Below are 16,321 nucleotides of genomic sequence, written 5' to 3'. Positions count from 1 at the left end.
CAAAAAGCAACACCAAAGCCATATATGTCTGCTATTTATGAACAAAGGGATCCCAGAGAAGCTTTTACAACCATTTGTGCCATAATTGCACAAGCTGTTAGTAAATCATTTCAGTGAGAAACCTAAAATTGTGAAAAAGTGAACAATTTTTTTTTATTTGATCGCATGTGGCGGTGAAATGGTGGCATGAAATATACCAAGATGGGCCTAGATCAATTTTTGGGGTTGTCTACTACACTAAACTAAAGCTAAAGTTAACCCTAGAAGCTCCCTACATGCTCCCTTATTAACCCCTCCACTGCTGGGCATAATACACATGTGGTGCGCAGTGGCATTTAGCGACCTTCTAATTACAAAAAAAAAATGCCAAGGCCATATATGTCTGCTATTTATGAACAATGGGGATCCCAGAGAAGCATTTACAACCATTTAAGCCATAATTGCACAAGTTGTTTGCAAATAATTTCAGTGAGAAACCTAAAGTTTGTGAAAAAATTTGTGAAAAAGTGAACAATTTTTTTTATTTGATCTCATTTGGCGGTGAAATGGTGGTATGAAATATACCAAAAGGGGCCTAGATCAATACTTTGGGATGTCTTCTAAAAAAAAATATATACATGTCAATGGATATTCAGGGATTCCTGACAGATATCAGTGTCCCAATGTAACTAGCGCTAATTTTGAAAAAAAGTGGTTTGGAAATAGCAAAGTGCTACTTGTACTTATTGCCCTATAACTTGCAAAAAAAGCAAAGAACATGTAAACATTGGGTATTTATAAACTCAGAACAAAATGTAGAAACTATTTAGCATGGGTGTTTTTTGGTGGTTGTAGATGTGTAACAGATTTTGGGGGTCAAAGTTAGAAAAAGTGTGTTTTTTTTCAATTTTTTCCTCATATTTTATAATTTTTTTATAGTAAATTATAAGATATGATGAAAATAATGATATCTTGAGAAATTCCATTTAATGGCGAGAAAAATGATATATAATATGTGTGGGTACAGTAAATGAGTAAGAGGAAAATTACAGCTAAACACAAAGACTGCAAAAATTTAAAAATAGCCTTGGTCCCAAACGGACAGAAATTGGAAAAGTGCTGTGGTCATTAAAGGGTTAATGTAAAGATAGGGGGTGTTAGGTTTAGGTGTTAATAGTTTAATTTAGGTAGTCACGGTGTGGGTGGGTGGCAGTTTAGGGGTTTATAGGTTTATTTTAGTATTTGCAATGTTGGGAGTTGGCGGTTTAGAGGTTAATATGTTTATTTTTGTATTAGCGATGTGGGGGGTTGGGGGCTTAGTGGTTAATAGTTTTATTTTAGTATTTGTGATGTGGGGGGTTGGCAGTTTAGCGGCTCATAGGCTTATTAGGTATGGGTGGCGGATTAGAGGTTAATACTTTTTTTTAGTAGTTACGATGCAGGAGGATGGCGGATTAGGGGTTAATAGTCATATTTATTAGTTGCTATACGGAGAGATGGCGGTTTAGGGGTTAATAGGTGGTTTATGGGTGTTAGTGCACTTTGCAACATATTTTTTATGAGTTTTGTGAAACAATTTTGTTTCGCAAAATCCATGACAACAGGTCTTTTATTGTGAAATGGATCGTTGCGGTATGAGCTATAATGCTAGCAGTAAAGCTGTACCGCACAACTTGTAATAACAAATAGGTGACCATTCCACACTCAAAGGCCATTTTTCAAGCGGTATAGCCATACCGCACAACTTGTAATCTGGGCCAGTGTGCTTAAAGTGCAGTTAGCACAACCCTTATAATTGGCATCCAAATGTTATCATTATATTCTATTCAATAGTCAGTGCCATAATACGTAGCGTACACTTCTTAGCTGTTATATGTAAGTGTACCGACCGTTTATCACACAGATGTCATTTCCGCCACTCACAGGTCTTTTAATTAATGGTACTAAATATGTTATATTAGTTAAGACAAACTATTAAATGCTTGAATTACAGTAGGTAAACATTAAAACAAGGAACCCCACAAGTTCCCCAATGCTCCCTGACGCGTTTTGCTAGTAAAGCTTTTTCAATACTGAATGCTGATAGGTTTGTGGTCTCATTAGGGAAACCCAAATTTTAGTGCTTTTTGTGTTTTTTAATTTAACTTATGGGAGCGCTATGGATTCACCTTAAGTGGTGTTAGTGCTTAACTAATCTAGCCCAATATCTTATAAAATATGCAAACAAGACAAATTCTGTGAATAAAACATGCTCTGTACCTTCCAGCGCATTGCGGAAGCTGTTTTTTGAAGCTGAGTTGTATGGGGGTGTATCATAATCTTTGAATCTGAGGGTGTCATTTACATCTTGGAATGAGGGCAGCCAATCAGCAAGAGGGTTGGTACCAGGTTTCCGGAGCAACTTTTCCATCTGATGCTCATTCATAGCATAGGGACAATAAGCATCTTCATAGTTGTAGCCACTGCAAATAGACTTAAGAGAATAGGAACATCTTTAGTTTGCTCCTGCTATAATATTAATTTAAATCAGCAGATTGTTAATCAAAGTTACATTACAGAAATCATATTTAGAAGGGAACTAATACAACTGAATACAACGTGTATTGTAAATTGTCTTTACTTTTATATTTGTTAACTAAATAGATTTCCATTAATTCTCTATAGGCTTGGAGAATGTTTTCACTACACAGTACATATCAGCAGCTGGACAGCAACACAAAAACAGAATTTATGCTTACCTGATAAATTACTTTCTCCAACGGTGTGTCCGGTCCACGGCGTCATCCTTACTTGTGGGATATTCTCTTCCCCAACAGGAAATGGCAAAGAGCCCAGCAAAGCTGGTCACATGATCCCTCCTAGGCTCCGCCTTCCCCAGTCATTCGACCGACGTAAAGGAGGAATATGCATAGGAGAAATCATATGATACCGTGGTGACTGTAGTTAGAGAAAATAATTCATCAGACCTGATTAAAAACCAGGGCGGGCCGTGGACCGGACACACCGTTGGAGAAAGTAATTTATCAGGTAAGCATAAATTCTGTTTTCTCCAACATAGGTGTGTCCGGTCCACGGCGTCATCCTTACTTGTGGGAACCAATACCAAAGCTTTAGGACACGGATGATGGGAGGGAGCAAATCAGGTCACCTAGATGGAAGGCACCACGGCTTGCAAAACCTTTCTCCCAAAAATAGCCTCCGAAGAAGCAAAAGTATCAAATTTGTAAAATTTGGTAAAAGTGTGCAGTGAAGACCAAGTCGCTGCCTTACATATCTGATCAACAGAAGCCTCGTTCTTGAAGGCCCATGTGGAAGCCACAGCCCTAGTGGAGTGAGCTGTGATTCTTTCAGGAGGCTGCCGTCCGGCAGTCTCATAAGCCAATCGGATGATGCTTTTAAGCCAAAAAGAGAGAGAGGTAGAAGTTGCTTTTTGACCTCTCCTTTTACCAGAATAAACAACAAACAAGGAAGATGTTTGTCTGAAATCCTTTGTAGCCTCTAAATAGAATTTTAGAGCACGAACTACATCCAAATTGTGCAACAAACGTTCCTTCTTTGAAACTGGATTCGGACACAAAGAAGGCACAACTATCTCCTGGTTAATATTTTTGTTAGAAACAACTTTCGGAAGAAAACCAGGTTTAGTACGCAAAACCACCTTATCTGCATGGAACACAAGATAAGGAGGAGAACACTGCAGAGCAGATAACTCTGAAACTCTTCTGGCAGAAGAAATTGCAACCAAAAACAAAACTTTCCAAGATAATAACTTAATATCTACGGAATGTAAGGGTTCAAACGGAACCCCTTGAAGAACTGAAAGAACTAAATTGAGACTCCAAGGAGGAGTCAAAGGTTTGTAAACAGGCTTGATTCTAACCAGAGCCTGAACAAAAGCTTGAACATCTGGCACAGCCGCCAGCTTTTTGTGAAGTAAAACAGATAAAGCAGAAATCTGTCCCTTCAAAGAACTTGCAGATAATCCTTTCTCCAAACCCTCTTGTAGAAAGGATAGAATCTTAGGAATCTTAATCTTGTTCCATGGGAATCCTTTAGATTCGCACCAACAGATATATTTTTTCCATATTTTATGGTAAATTTTTCTAGTTACAGGCTTTCTAGCCTGAATAAGAGTATCAATGACAGAGTCTGAGAACCCACGCTTTGATAAAATCAAGCGTTCAATCTCCAAGCAGTCAGTTGGAGTGAGGCCAGATTCGGATGTTCGAACGGACCTTGAACAAGAAGGTCCTGTCTCAAAGGTAGCTTCCATGGTGGAGCCGATGACATATTCACCAGGTCTGCATACCAAGTTCTGCGTGGCCACGCAGGAGCTATCAAGATCACCGAAACCCTCTCCTGATTGATCCTGGCTACCAGCCTGGGAATGAGAGGAAACGGTGGGAATACATAAGCTAGGTTGAAGGTCCAGGGCGCGACTAGTGCATCCACTAGAGTCGCCTTGGGATCCCTGGATCTGGACCCGTAGCAAGGAACCTTGAAGTTCTGACGAGACGCCATCAGATCCATGTCTGGAATGCCCCATAATTGAGTTATTTGGGCAAAGATTTCCGGATGGAGTTCCCACTCCCCCGGATGAAATGTCTGACGACTCAGAAAATCCGCTTCCCAATTTTCCACTCCTGGGATGTGGATTGCAGACAAGTGGCAGGAGTGAATCTCCGCCCATCAAATTATTTTGGTCACTTCTTCCATCGCCAGGGAACTCCTTGTTCCCCCTGATGGTTGATATATGCAACAGTCGTCATGTTGTCTGATTGAAACCTTATGAATTTGGCCTTTGCTAGTTGAGGCCAAGCCTTGAGAGCATTGAATATTGCTCTTAGTTCCAGAATGTTGATCGGGAGAAGAGATTCTTCCCGAGACCATAGACCCTGAGCTTTAAGGGGTTCCCAGACCGCGCCCCAGCCCACCAGACTGGCGTCGGTCGTGACAATGACCCACTCTGGTCTGCGGAAGCTCATTTGGAATATATCTAGGGAGAGAGAGAGCGCTGAAACAATTCACCTCAAAGTATACAGGTTGATATCAAAAAATCCCCAGATAAAAATTGATAATTGAAATCTATGTAAATAGTCTTCCTGCGCTAAAGGCCAGATTATGTGGACCTAAAGCTAAAACATTTGAGGTGACACTGAATAGATGGAAATGATCACTCAGGACATAAAATATGTTAAATATGAGCTAATATTTATTATTAATAAAAAAGATGATTAAAATATTTTCTTTGAAAATTTATTAGTAAAATAATTTTTTAAATTTTTTTTTAAAAAAATTGATTAAAAATAGAATTTAATTGAATTTTGTATTAAAAAGCTGATATAATAATGTTTTTCAGCAAAAATAACAGAGGCAAAAAAGATGAAAAGAAAAGATATAAGTGAGGTGAGTGTACTGAGCAGAGGATATAGTTAGTATACACAGCACATTTAGTTAGTATGTTAGTATAGTTAGTGAGGTTATTCAAACAACAGATGCGGTTAATATACAGCAAGTGTAATGAGTGCAGTGGATTTGATTGAGGTTAAAGTGTAAACTAAAAATGGGTCAGCTAAAGGTGTATAAGCTCAAGTGGTGTGTGCTAAAAGTGGTGTGTGCTAAAAATGTATTATAAATTAAAATTATGTCAACTAAACAGCTATAAAATAAATATACCTAAATTCATCAAGTGGACAGTTGTGCAAAAAAGCAATGTAAAAGAAACTTAGCTAAAAAATAAAGTTAAATATTAAAGTTAAATAGAGCTAGGTTAATAAGGCAAAGTTAGTACAACTAAAACAGCGTAACTAAAATTTGGTATTAGAAATTGCCATTTCAAACACAATTGTGATAGAACTGTAAAATGAAAGTTCTTTTCTGTGCACAGATAAAGAGTGTTGGCATATGCAAAATGTTGGGCAAGTGAAATTTTCAGTGCCGTCTCCTTTTTATGTTAAAAGTACCTTGTAAGATCAGACTCACAGTCTTTTTTGTAATTCAATCCTATGGTAAAATCAAATGAAGTAATCCAAAGTTCAGGTAATACCAGGTTACCTTAAGCTGCTTTTATTCAAGGAAGCATCTGTCAGGTTGTTAATATAGTACCTTGTTTCTTTCCTTGTCCTTTGTGGTAAAGCCAGGTTACCACTATGAATTTCAAGCCGCATACAGGGCTGGTGTGACGTTAATGTGGTGCTTCCGCGTCTGGAAGCAGAGTAGTTCTCGTCTGGTCTTTTTCTTGATGATGGTAGTCTGACGTCACAGACTACGGTGGCTCAAATTGGCCAAAAAGAAGTAACGCGTTTCGGTCGTGGACCTTTCTCAAACTTCTGATTTGCTCTGTGTTCGTCTTGGTCTTTATATAGCAGAGCTTGTAACTTGACGTATGTAAGCACCTCCTTATTTGTTGTCAAAGGGCTAACATCTATAGGAAATGGGCAATTATCGTTATAATCATATATGGCTAATATTACAAAGACTGATTATTAGAGGAATAGATTACAGCTAAAAAATTAAAAGAAAACAATATTGCGAGTGGGGGAAATCATTTTTAAAAACTATCTTATAGAAGTATATCTTATAAAAAAGTATCATATATAGAAGTGTAAAATAATATACTTTTTGCCTGCGAGGTTTTTGCTGATTTTGGGGGTGACATAGTTTATAAGCCAATTATATTTTTGGATATTATAAAAACTAACATAGATAGGGAAAAAAGGTAAAAACATTATATGCTGCTATTTAGTATATGTAAAACAGATGGTTATATATAATAGTTTATAGAGGGGGTATATATGTACGTGTAAATTTAATATTTTGATAATGGATCGTTATGAATTGATATTTTGATTTTTGATTAAAAGATCTGTTCATTGAGCCTACATCTACATATTAAAAGTCTATGATTTAAAGTTTATAACTTAAAATTAGAAATACATAACTCATTATATTAACCTGTATTGTATATTTCATTATATTGAACCATATTATATATTGTCTTCAAATGACAGTTAGTGTAGAACAAATTTAATCCCTAGACGTCCATCAGAGGACTAGAAGTTCATACTATGTCTTATTTATTAAATAGAAAATAATATATATACTTTATTCATGCAGAAAACTCCCTAGATTGAACTCTAAATTCATGCCTTTAGGAGTTAGAGTATCTAGATCAAAGATCCATTTGGCCTCTAATCTTAGGAGGGCATAAGTTGGATTCCCTCCTCTCCAATTTCTCTTCAGTTTATCTATAATGGTATAGCTGAAATGTTTCAAATTGCCATTATTGCATGCTTTGAAATGTTTTGGTACTGGGAGTTCTTTATTTCTATCATCATTCATGTGTTCAATAGATGAGATGTGTTCTCTAATACGGTCCCGAGCTGTTCTATCCGACTCACCTACATACTGGGTTCCACAGCTACATTCTAGTAGATATATAATATGTTTGTCAGTACATCTATGGGTCCCTTTTATGTGGAATTCTTTGCCTGTTGTAGTCGATCTAATAGACTTTCTTTTTGTAGCATATTTGCAGGCCTTGCAAGTACAGCATGGAAAAAATCCTTGCACGTCCCTTCCCCATAGGTCTTTTTGGTCTTTCATATTTAATTTCTTTTTTAGATCTGTAGGTACTAACATGTTCTTTAGATTTTTTGATTTTTTATATATTATTTTTGGATATTCAGGTAAAGATGAACCCAAAACTGTATCTTTTTTCAGAATGGGCCAGTGCTTTCTCATTACTCTTTCTATGATCCCTTTATTACAATTGTACTGTGTTATAAATGGAAGAAAAATGTCTCCATTTTTTTACTTATCTTTTTTGTGTGTATTGAGCAGTTTTTCCCTTGGTTTATCTTTGCACATAAGCATTTCTGCTTCTATTACTTCTTTTTTGTATCCCCGCTCTGTAAATCTATTAATTAAAATATTTGACTGTTGTAAATAATCTTCCTCGTTATTACAGTTCTTTCGTATCCTAGTGAATTGACTTTTCGGAATATTGTCCTTCCATCTCTCTAGATGGCAGCTGGTCGCATGTATATAATTGTTTGTGTCAACAGGTTTAAAATAGGTTTTGGTAAAGATTTTATTTGCTTCTATTCTGATATCTAAATCTAAAAACTGGATATTTGAGTGGCTGCTGGTATAGGTGAATTTTAGATTGTTTAAATTGTTATTCATACGAGATATAAACCAGTCTAGATCTTCTATTTCCCCTTTCTACACTATCAGAATATCGTCTATATACCTCTTGTAGAGAACCAGGTTTGCTCCCAGATCTGTGGAGTCTAGAAAGATATGTTCCCAGAGACCCATAAATAAATTGGCATAGCTGGGAGCAAACCTGGTTCCCATTGCTGTGCCACATTGCTGAACGTAAAATTTTTCTTCAAAAACAAAAAATGGTTTCTAAAAACCTCTTTGGAGAGAGAAATAATTTCGAATCAAGATGTGGAAAAAGATAGTTTTGTACACACTAACCTAAAACAAAAATCCACTTTTTACCCAAAACATATCAAAGGGGGAGCAATAGAAACCTTTGAAAAAATGGTCTTAGACGATATTAAAGGTTTAGATGAAAATAAACTAAATAAGACACGTTCAAATATCGATAAAAAACAATATGAAGCTATCAAAAGACTAGAAAAGAACAAAAACATTATAGTCAAACCGGCAGACAAAGGAGGGGGCATAGTGATTCTAGATAAAGTGAAATACACAGACATGGCATATACTTTACTGAACGATAATAAGACATATAAAACACTAAACAAAGATCCCACCCCCATCTACAAAAAAGAACTAGATGCATTTATCTTAAAAGCTAATGAATTAGGCATTCTGAATGATAAAGAATATGCCTTTCTGTCGATAAAGTTTCCAAAAATCCCACTGTTTTATTGTCTACCCAAGATACACAAAAGTCTTATCTCTCCCCCAGGCCGCCCTATAATATCAGGGATTGGCTCACTTACGGCAAATTTATCGCAATATGTAGACCAATACCTACAAAAGTATGTAGTAAGTCTCCCCTCATATCTAAAGGACTCTACAGAAGTTTTAAATATATTACAAAATTTAGAATGGGAAAGCGATTATATTTTGGCCACATGCGATGTGTCGGCACTTTATACATGTATTGAACATCTTAAAGGTTTAGAAGCAGTCGAATTCTATCTAAATAAAGATCACTCCCTACCCAAAGAGCAAAAAGAATTCATTATAGAGAGTATTAAGTTTATCCTCAACCACAACTTTTTTGTTTTTGAAGAAAAATTTTACGTTCAGCAATGTGGCACAGCAATGGGAACCAGGTTTGCTCCCAGCTATGCCAATTTATTTATGGGTCTCTGGGAACATATCTTTCTAGACTCCATAGATCTGGGAGCAAACCTGGTTCTCTACAAGAGGTATATAGACGATATTCTGATAGTGTGGAAAGGGGAAATAGAAGATCTAGACTGGTTTATATCTCGTATGAATAACAATTTAAACAATCTAAAATTCACCTATACCAGCAGCCACTCAAATATCCAGTTTTTAGATTTAGATATCAGAATAGAAGCAAATAAAATCTTTACCAAAACCTATTTTAAACCTGTTGACACAAACAATTATATACATGCGACCAGCTGCCATCTAGAGAGATGGAAGGACAATATTCCGAAAAGTCAATTCACTAGGATACGAAAGAACTGTAATAACGAGGAAGATTATTTACAACAGTCAAATATTTTAATTAATAGATTTACAGAGCGGGGATACAAAAAAGAAGTAATAGAAGCAGAAATGCTTATGTGCAAAGATAAACCAAGGGAAAAACTGCTCAATACACACAAAAAAGATAAGTCAAAAAATGGAGACATTTTTCTTCCATTTATAACACAGTACAATTGTAATAAAGGGATCATAGAAAGAGTAATGAGAAAGCACTGGCCCATTCTGAAAAAAGATACAGTTTTGGGTTCATCTTTACCTGAATATCCAAAAATAATATATAAAAAATCAAAAAATCTAAAGAACATGTTAGTACCTACAGATCTAAAAAAGAAATTAAATATGAAAGACCAAAAAGACCTATGGGGAAGGGACGTGCAAGGATTTTTTCCATGCTGTACTTGCAAGGCCTGCAAATATGCTGCAAAAAGAAAGTCTATTAGATCGACTACAACAGGCAAAGAATTCCACATAAAAGGGACCCATAGATGTACTGACAAACATATTATATATCTACTAGAATGTAGCTGTGGAACCCAGTATGTAGGTGAGTCGGATAGAACAGCTCGGGACCGTATTAGAGAACACATCTCATCTATTGAACACATGAATGATGATAGAAATAAAGAACTCCCAGTACCAAAACATTTCAAAGCATGCAAAAATGGCAATTTGAAACATTTCAGCTATACCATTATAGATAAACTGAAGAGAAATTGGAGAGGAGGGAATCCAACTTATGCCCTCCTAAGATTAGAGGCCAAATGGATCTTTGATCTAGATACTCTAACTCCTAAAGGCATGAATTTAGAGTTCAATCTAGGGAGTTTTCTGCATGAATAAAGTATATATATTATTTTCTATTTAATAAATAAGACATAGTATGAACTTCTAGTCCTCTGATGGACGTCTAGGGATTAAATTTGTTCTACACTAACTGTCATTTGAAGACAATATATAATATGGTTCAATATAATGAAATATACAATACAGGTTAATATAATGAGTTATGTATTTCTAATTTTAAGTTATAAACTTTAAATCATAGACTTTTAATATGTAGATGTAGGCTCAATGAACAGATCTTTTAATCAAAAATCAAAATATCAATTCATAACGATCCATTATCAAAATATTAAATTTACACGTACATATATACCCCCTCTATAAACTATTATATATAACCATCTGTTTTACATATACTAAATAGCAGCATATAATGTTTTTCCCTTTTTTCCCTATCTATGTTAGTTTTTATAATATCCAAAAATATAATTGGCTTATAAACTATGTCACCCCCAAAATCAGCAAAAACCTCGCAGGCAAAAAGTATATTATTTTACACTTCTATATATGATACTTTTTTATAAGATATACTTCTATAAGATAGTTTTTAAAAATGATTTCCCCCACTCGCAATATTGTTTTCTTTTATTTTTTTAGCTGTAATCTATTCCTCTAATAATCAGTCTTTGTAATATTAGCCATATATGATTATAACGATAATTGCCCATTTCCTATAGATGTTAGCCCTTTGACAACAAATAAGGAGGTGCTTACATACGTCAAGTTACAAGCTCTGCTATATAAAGACCAAGACGAACACAGAGCAAATCAGAAGTTTGAGAAAGGTCCACGACCGAAACGCGTTACTTCTTTTTGGCCAATTTGAGCCACCGTAGTCTGTGACGTCAGACTACCATCATCAAGAAAAAGACCAGACGAGAACTACTCTGCTTCCAGACGCGGAAGCACCACATTAACGTCACACCAGCCCTGTATGCGGCTTGAAATTCATAGTGGTAACCTGGCTTTACCACAAAGGACAAGGAAAGAAACAAGGTACTATATTAACAACCTGACAGATGCTTCCTTGAATAAAAGCAGCTTAAGGTAACCTGGTATTACCTGAACTTTGGATTACTTCATTTGATTTTACCATAGGATTGAATTACAAAAAAGACTGTGAGTCTGATCTTACAAGGTACTTTTAACATAAAAAGGAGACGGCACTGAAAATTTCACTTGCCCAACATTTTGCATATGCCAACACTCTTTATCTGTGCACAGAAAAGAACTTTCATTTTACAGTTCTATCACAATTGTGTTTGAAATGGCAATTTCTAATACCAAATTTTAGTTACGCTGTTTTAGTTGTACTAACTTTGCCTTATTAACCTAGCTCTATTTAACTTTAATATTTAACTTTATTTTTTAGCTAAGTTTCATTTACATTGCTTTTTTGCACAACTGTCCACTTGATGAATTTAGGTATATTTATTTTATAGCTGTTTAGTTGACATAATTTTAATTTATAATACATTTTTAGCACACACCACTTTTAGCACACACCACTTGAGCTTATACACCTTTAGCTGACCCATTTTTAGTTTACACTTTAACCTCAATCAAATCCACTGCACTCATTACACTTGCTGTATATTAACCGCATCTGTTGTTTGAATAACCTCACTAACTATACTAACATACTACCTAAATGTGCTGTGTATACTAACTATATCCTCTGCTCAGTACACTCACCTCACTTATATCTTTTCTTTTCATCTTTTTTGCCTCTGTTATTTTTGCTGAAAAACATTATTATATCAGCTTTTTAATACAAAATTCAATTAAATTCTATTTTTAATCAATTTTTTTTAAAAAAATTTTAAAAAATTATTTTACTAATAAATTTTCAAAGAAAATATTTTAATCATCTCTTTTATTAATAATAAATATTAGCTCATATTTAACATATTTTATGTCCTGAGTGATCATTTCCATCTATTCAGTGTCACCTCAAATGTTTTAGCTCTGCGGAAGCTCATCCCTTGTGACAGGTTGTCCAGGGTCAGCCACCAACGGAGTGAATCTCTGGTCCTCTGATCTACTTGGATCGTCGGAGACAAGTCTGTATAATCCCCATTCCACTGTCTGAGCATGCACAGTTGTAATGGTCTTAGATGAATTTGCGCAAAAGGAACTATGTCCATTGCCGCAACCATCAAACCTATTACTTCCATGCACTGCGCAATGGAAGGAAGAAGAACAGAATGAAGTACTTGACAAGAGCTTAGAAGTTTTGATTTTCTGGCCTCTGTCAGAAAAATCTTCATTTCTAAGGAGTCTAATATTGTTCCCAAGAAGGGAACTCTTGTTGACGGGGATAGAGAACTTTTTTCTACGTTCACTTTCCACCCGTGAGATCTGAGAAAGGCTAGGACAATGTCCGTATGAGCCTTTGCTTGTGGCAGAGACGACGCTTGAATCAGTATGTCGTCCAAGTAAGGTACTACTGCAATGCCCCTTGGTCTTAGCACCGCTAGAAGGGACCCTAGTACCTTTGTGAAAATCCTTGGAGCAGTGGCTAATCCGAATGGAAGTGCCACGAACTGGTAATGTTTGTCCAGAAAGGCGAACCTTAGGAACCGATGATGTTCCTTGTGGATAGGAATATGTAGATACGCATCCTTTAAATCCACCGTGGTCATGAATTGACCTTCCTGGATGGTAGGAAGAATTGTCCGAATGGTTTCCATTTTGAACGATGGAACCCTGAGAAATTTGTTTAGGATCTTGAGATCTAAGATTGGTCTGAATGTTCCCTCTTTTTTGGGAACTATGAACAGATTGGAGTAGAATCCCATCCCTTGTTCTCCTAACGGAACAGGATGAATCACTCCCATTTTTAACAGGTCTTCTACACAATGTAAGAATGCCTGTCTTTTTATGTGGTCTGAAGACAATTGAGACCTGTGGAACCTTCCCCTTGGGGGTAGCTCCTTGAATTCCAGAAGATAACCTTGGGATACTATTTCTAGTGCCCAAGGATCCAGAACATCTCTTGCCCAAGCCTGAGCGAAGAGAGAAAGTCTGCCCCCCACCAGATCCGGTCCCGGATCGGGGGCCAACATCTCATGCTGTCTTGGTAGCAGTGGCAGGTTTCTTGGCCTGCTTACCTTTGTTCCAGCCTTGCATTGGCCTCCAGGCTGGCTTGGTTTGAGAAGTATTACCCTCTTGCTTAGAGGATGTAGAATTTGAGGCTGGTCCGTTTCTACGAAAGGGACGAAAATTTGGTTTATTTTTAGCCTTAAAAGACCTATCCTGAGGAAGGGCGTGGCCCTTTCCCCCAGTGATATCTGAAATAATCTCTTTCAAATCAGGGCCAAACAGCGTTTTCCCCTTGAAAGGTATGTTAAGCAATTTGTTCTTGGAGGACGCATCCGCTGACCAAGACTTTAGCCAAAGCGCTCTGCGCGCCACAATAGCAAAACCTGAATTTTTCGCCGCTAATCTAGATAATTGCAAAGTGGCGTCCAAAGTAAAAGAGTTAGCCAATTTAAGAGCTTGAACTCTGTCCATAACCTCCTCATAAGAAGATTCTTTATTGAGCGACTTTTCTAGTTCATCGAACCAGAAACACGCTGCTGTAGTGACAGGAACAATGCATGAAATTGGTTGTAGAAGGTAACCTTGCTGAACAAACATCTTTTTAAGCAAACCCTCTAATTTTTTATCCATAGGATCTTTGAAAGCACAACTATCTTCTATAGGGATAGTAGTGCGTTTGTTTAGAGTAGAAACCGCCCCCTCGACCTTGGGGACTGTCTGCCATAAGTCCTTTCTGGGGTCGACCATAGGAAACAATTTCTTAAATATAGGGGGAGGGACAAAAGGTATGCCGGGCCTTTCCCATTCTTTATTTACAATGTCCGCCACCCGCTTGGGTATAGGAAAAGCTTCGGGGGGCACCGGGACCTCTAGGAACTTGTCCATCTTACATAATTTCTCTGGAATGACCAAATTGTCACAATCATCCAGAGTAGATAACACCTCCTTAAGCAGAGCGCGGAGATGTTCCAATTTAAATTTGAATGTAATAACATCAGGTTCAGCTTGATGAGAAATTTTTCCTGAATCTGAAATTTCTCCCTCAGACAAAACCTCCCTGGCCCCTTCAGACTGGTGTAAGGGCATGTCAGAACCATTATCATCAGCGTCCTCATGCTCTTGAGTATCTAAAACAGAGCAGTCGCGCTTACGCTGATAAGTGGGCATTTTGGCTAAAATGTTTTTAATAGAATTATCCATTACAGCCGTTAATTGTTGCATAGTAAGAAGTATTGGCGCACTAGATGTACTAGGGGCCTCCTGTGTGGGCAAGACTGGCGTAGACATAGGAGGGGATGATGCAGTACCATGCTTACTCCCCTCACTTGAGGAATCATCTTGGGCATCATTTTCCCTAAATTGTTTGTCACATACATCACATCTATTTAAATGAGAAGGAACCTTGGCTTCCCCACATACAGAACATAGTCTATCTGATAGTTCAGACATGTTAAGCAGGCATAAACTTGATAACAAAGCACAAAAAACGTTTTAAAATAAAACCGTTACTGTCACTTTAAATTTTAAACTGAACACACTTTATTACTGAATATGAAAAAAAGTATGAAGGAATTGTTCAAAATTCACCAAAATTTCACCACAGTGTCTTAAAGCCTTAAAAGTATTGCACACCAAATTTGAAAGCTTTAACTCTTAAAATAACGGAACCGGAGCCGTTTTTACATTTAACCCCTATACAGTCCCTGGTATCTGCTTTGCTGAGACCCAACCAAGCCCAGAGGGGAATACGATACCAAATGACGCCTTCAGTAAACTTTTTCTGTGTATCTGAGCTCCTCACACATGCATCTGCATGCCTTGCTTCCCAAAAACAACTGCGCATTAGTGGCGCGAAAATGAGGCTCTGCCTATGATTAGAAAAGGCCCCCAGTGAAAAAGGTGTCCAATACAGTGCCTGCCGTTTTTTTAACATAATTCCCAAGATTAAAATAACTCCTCAAAGCTATAATCTATTAAAAATGCTTATAAAGTAATCGTTTTAGCCCAGAAAAATGTCTACCAGTCTTTAAAGCCCTTGTGAAGCCCTTTATTCTTATTAAGAAAATGGCTTACCGGATCCCATAGGGAAAATGACAGCTTCCAGCATTACCAAGTCTTGTTAGAAATGTGTCATACTTCAAGCAGCAAAGTCTGCACACTGTTTCCCCCAACTGAAGTTAATTCATCTCAACAGTCCTGTGTGGAAACAGCCATCGATTTTAGTAACGGTTGCTAAAATCATTTTCCTCTTACAAACAGAAATCTTCATCTCTTTTCTGTTTCAGAGTAAATAGTACATACCAGCACTATTTTAAAATAACAAACTCTCGATAGAAGAATAAAAACTACATTTAAACACCAAAAAACTCTGAGCCATCTCCGTGGAGATGTTGCCTGTGCAACGGCAAAGAGAATGACTGGGGAAGGCGGAGCCTAGGAGGGATCATGTGACCAGCTTTGCTGGGCTCTTTGCCATTTCCTGTTGGGGAAGAGAATATCCCACAAGTAAGGATGACGCCGTGGACCGGACACACCTATGTTGGAGAAAAGACACATTTTAAGGCAAAGCATCCCACTCCCCCCCCTATTTTTTATTAAACCGCCCATTTACAAACAAATATGCACACACACCATGCTTACACACACGCATATGCAAACACACCATGCTTACACACACTTATATGCACACACACCATGCTTACACACATACATATGCACACACACCACA

General features: G+C 37.0%; 1 protein-coding gene across 1 annotated transcript in view; it reads right to left on the bottom strand.

The window, feature by feature from the left end:
• LOC128659179 (tyrosinase-like) overlaps positions 1-16,321 on the bottom strand; it is a 91,726-nt gene that overhangs the window by 48,852 nt on the left and 26,553 nt on the right. The window contains exon 2 of the mRNA XM_053712863.1: positions 2,239-2,452. Within this exon, the coding sequence (XP_053568838.1) occupies positions 2,239-2,452 (214 nt within the window). The remainder of the gene's footprint in view (positions 1-2,238; positions 2,453-16,321) is intronic.

The sequence above is a fragment of the Bombina bombina genome, chromosome 5, assembly GCF_027579735.1.
Source record: "Bombina bombina isolate aBomBom1 chromosome 5, aBomBom1.pri, whole genome shotgun sequence".
NCBI classification, from domain to species: domain Eukaryota; kingdom Metazoa; phylum Chordata; class Amphibia; order Anura; family Bombinatoridae; genus Bombina; species Bombina bombina.
This window is presented reverse-complemented; position numbering and strand designations above follow the sequence as displayed.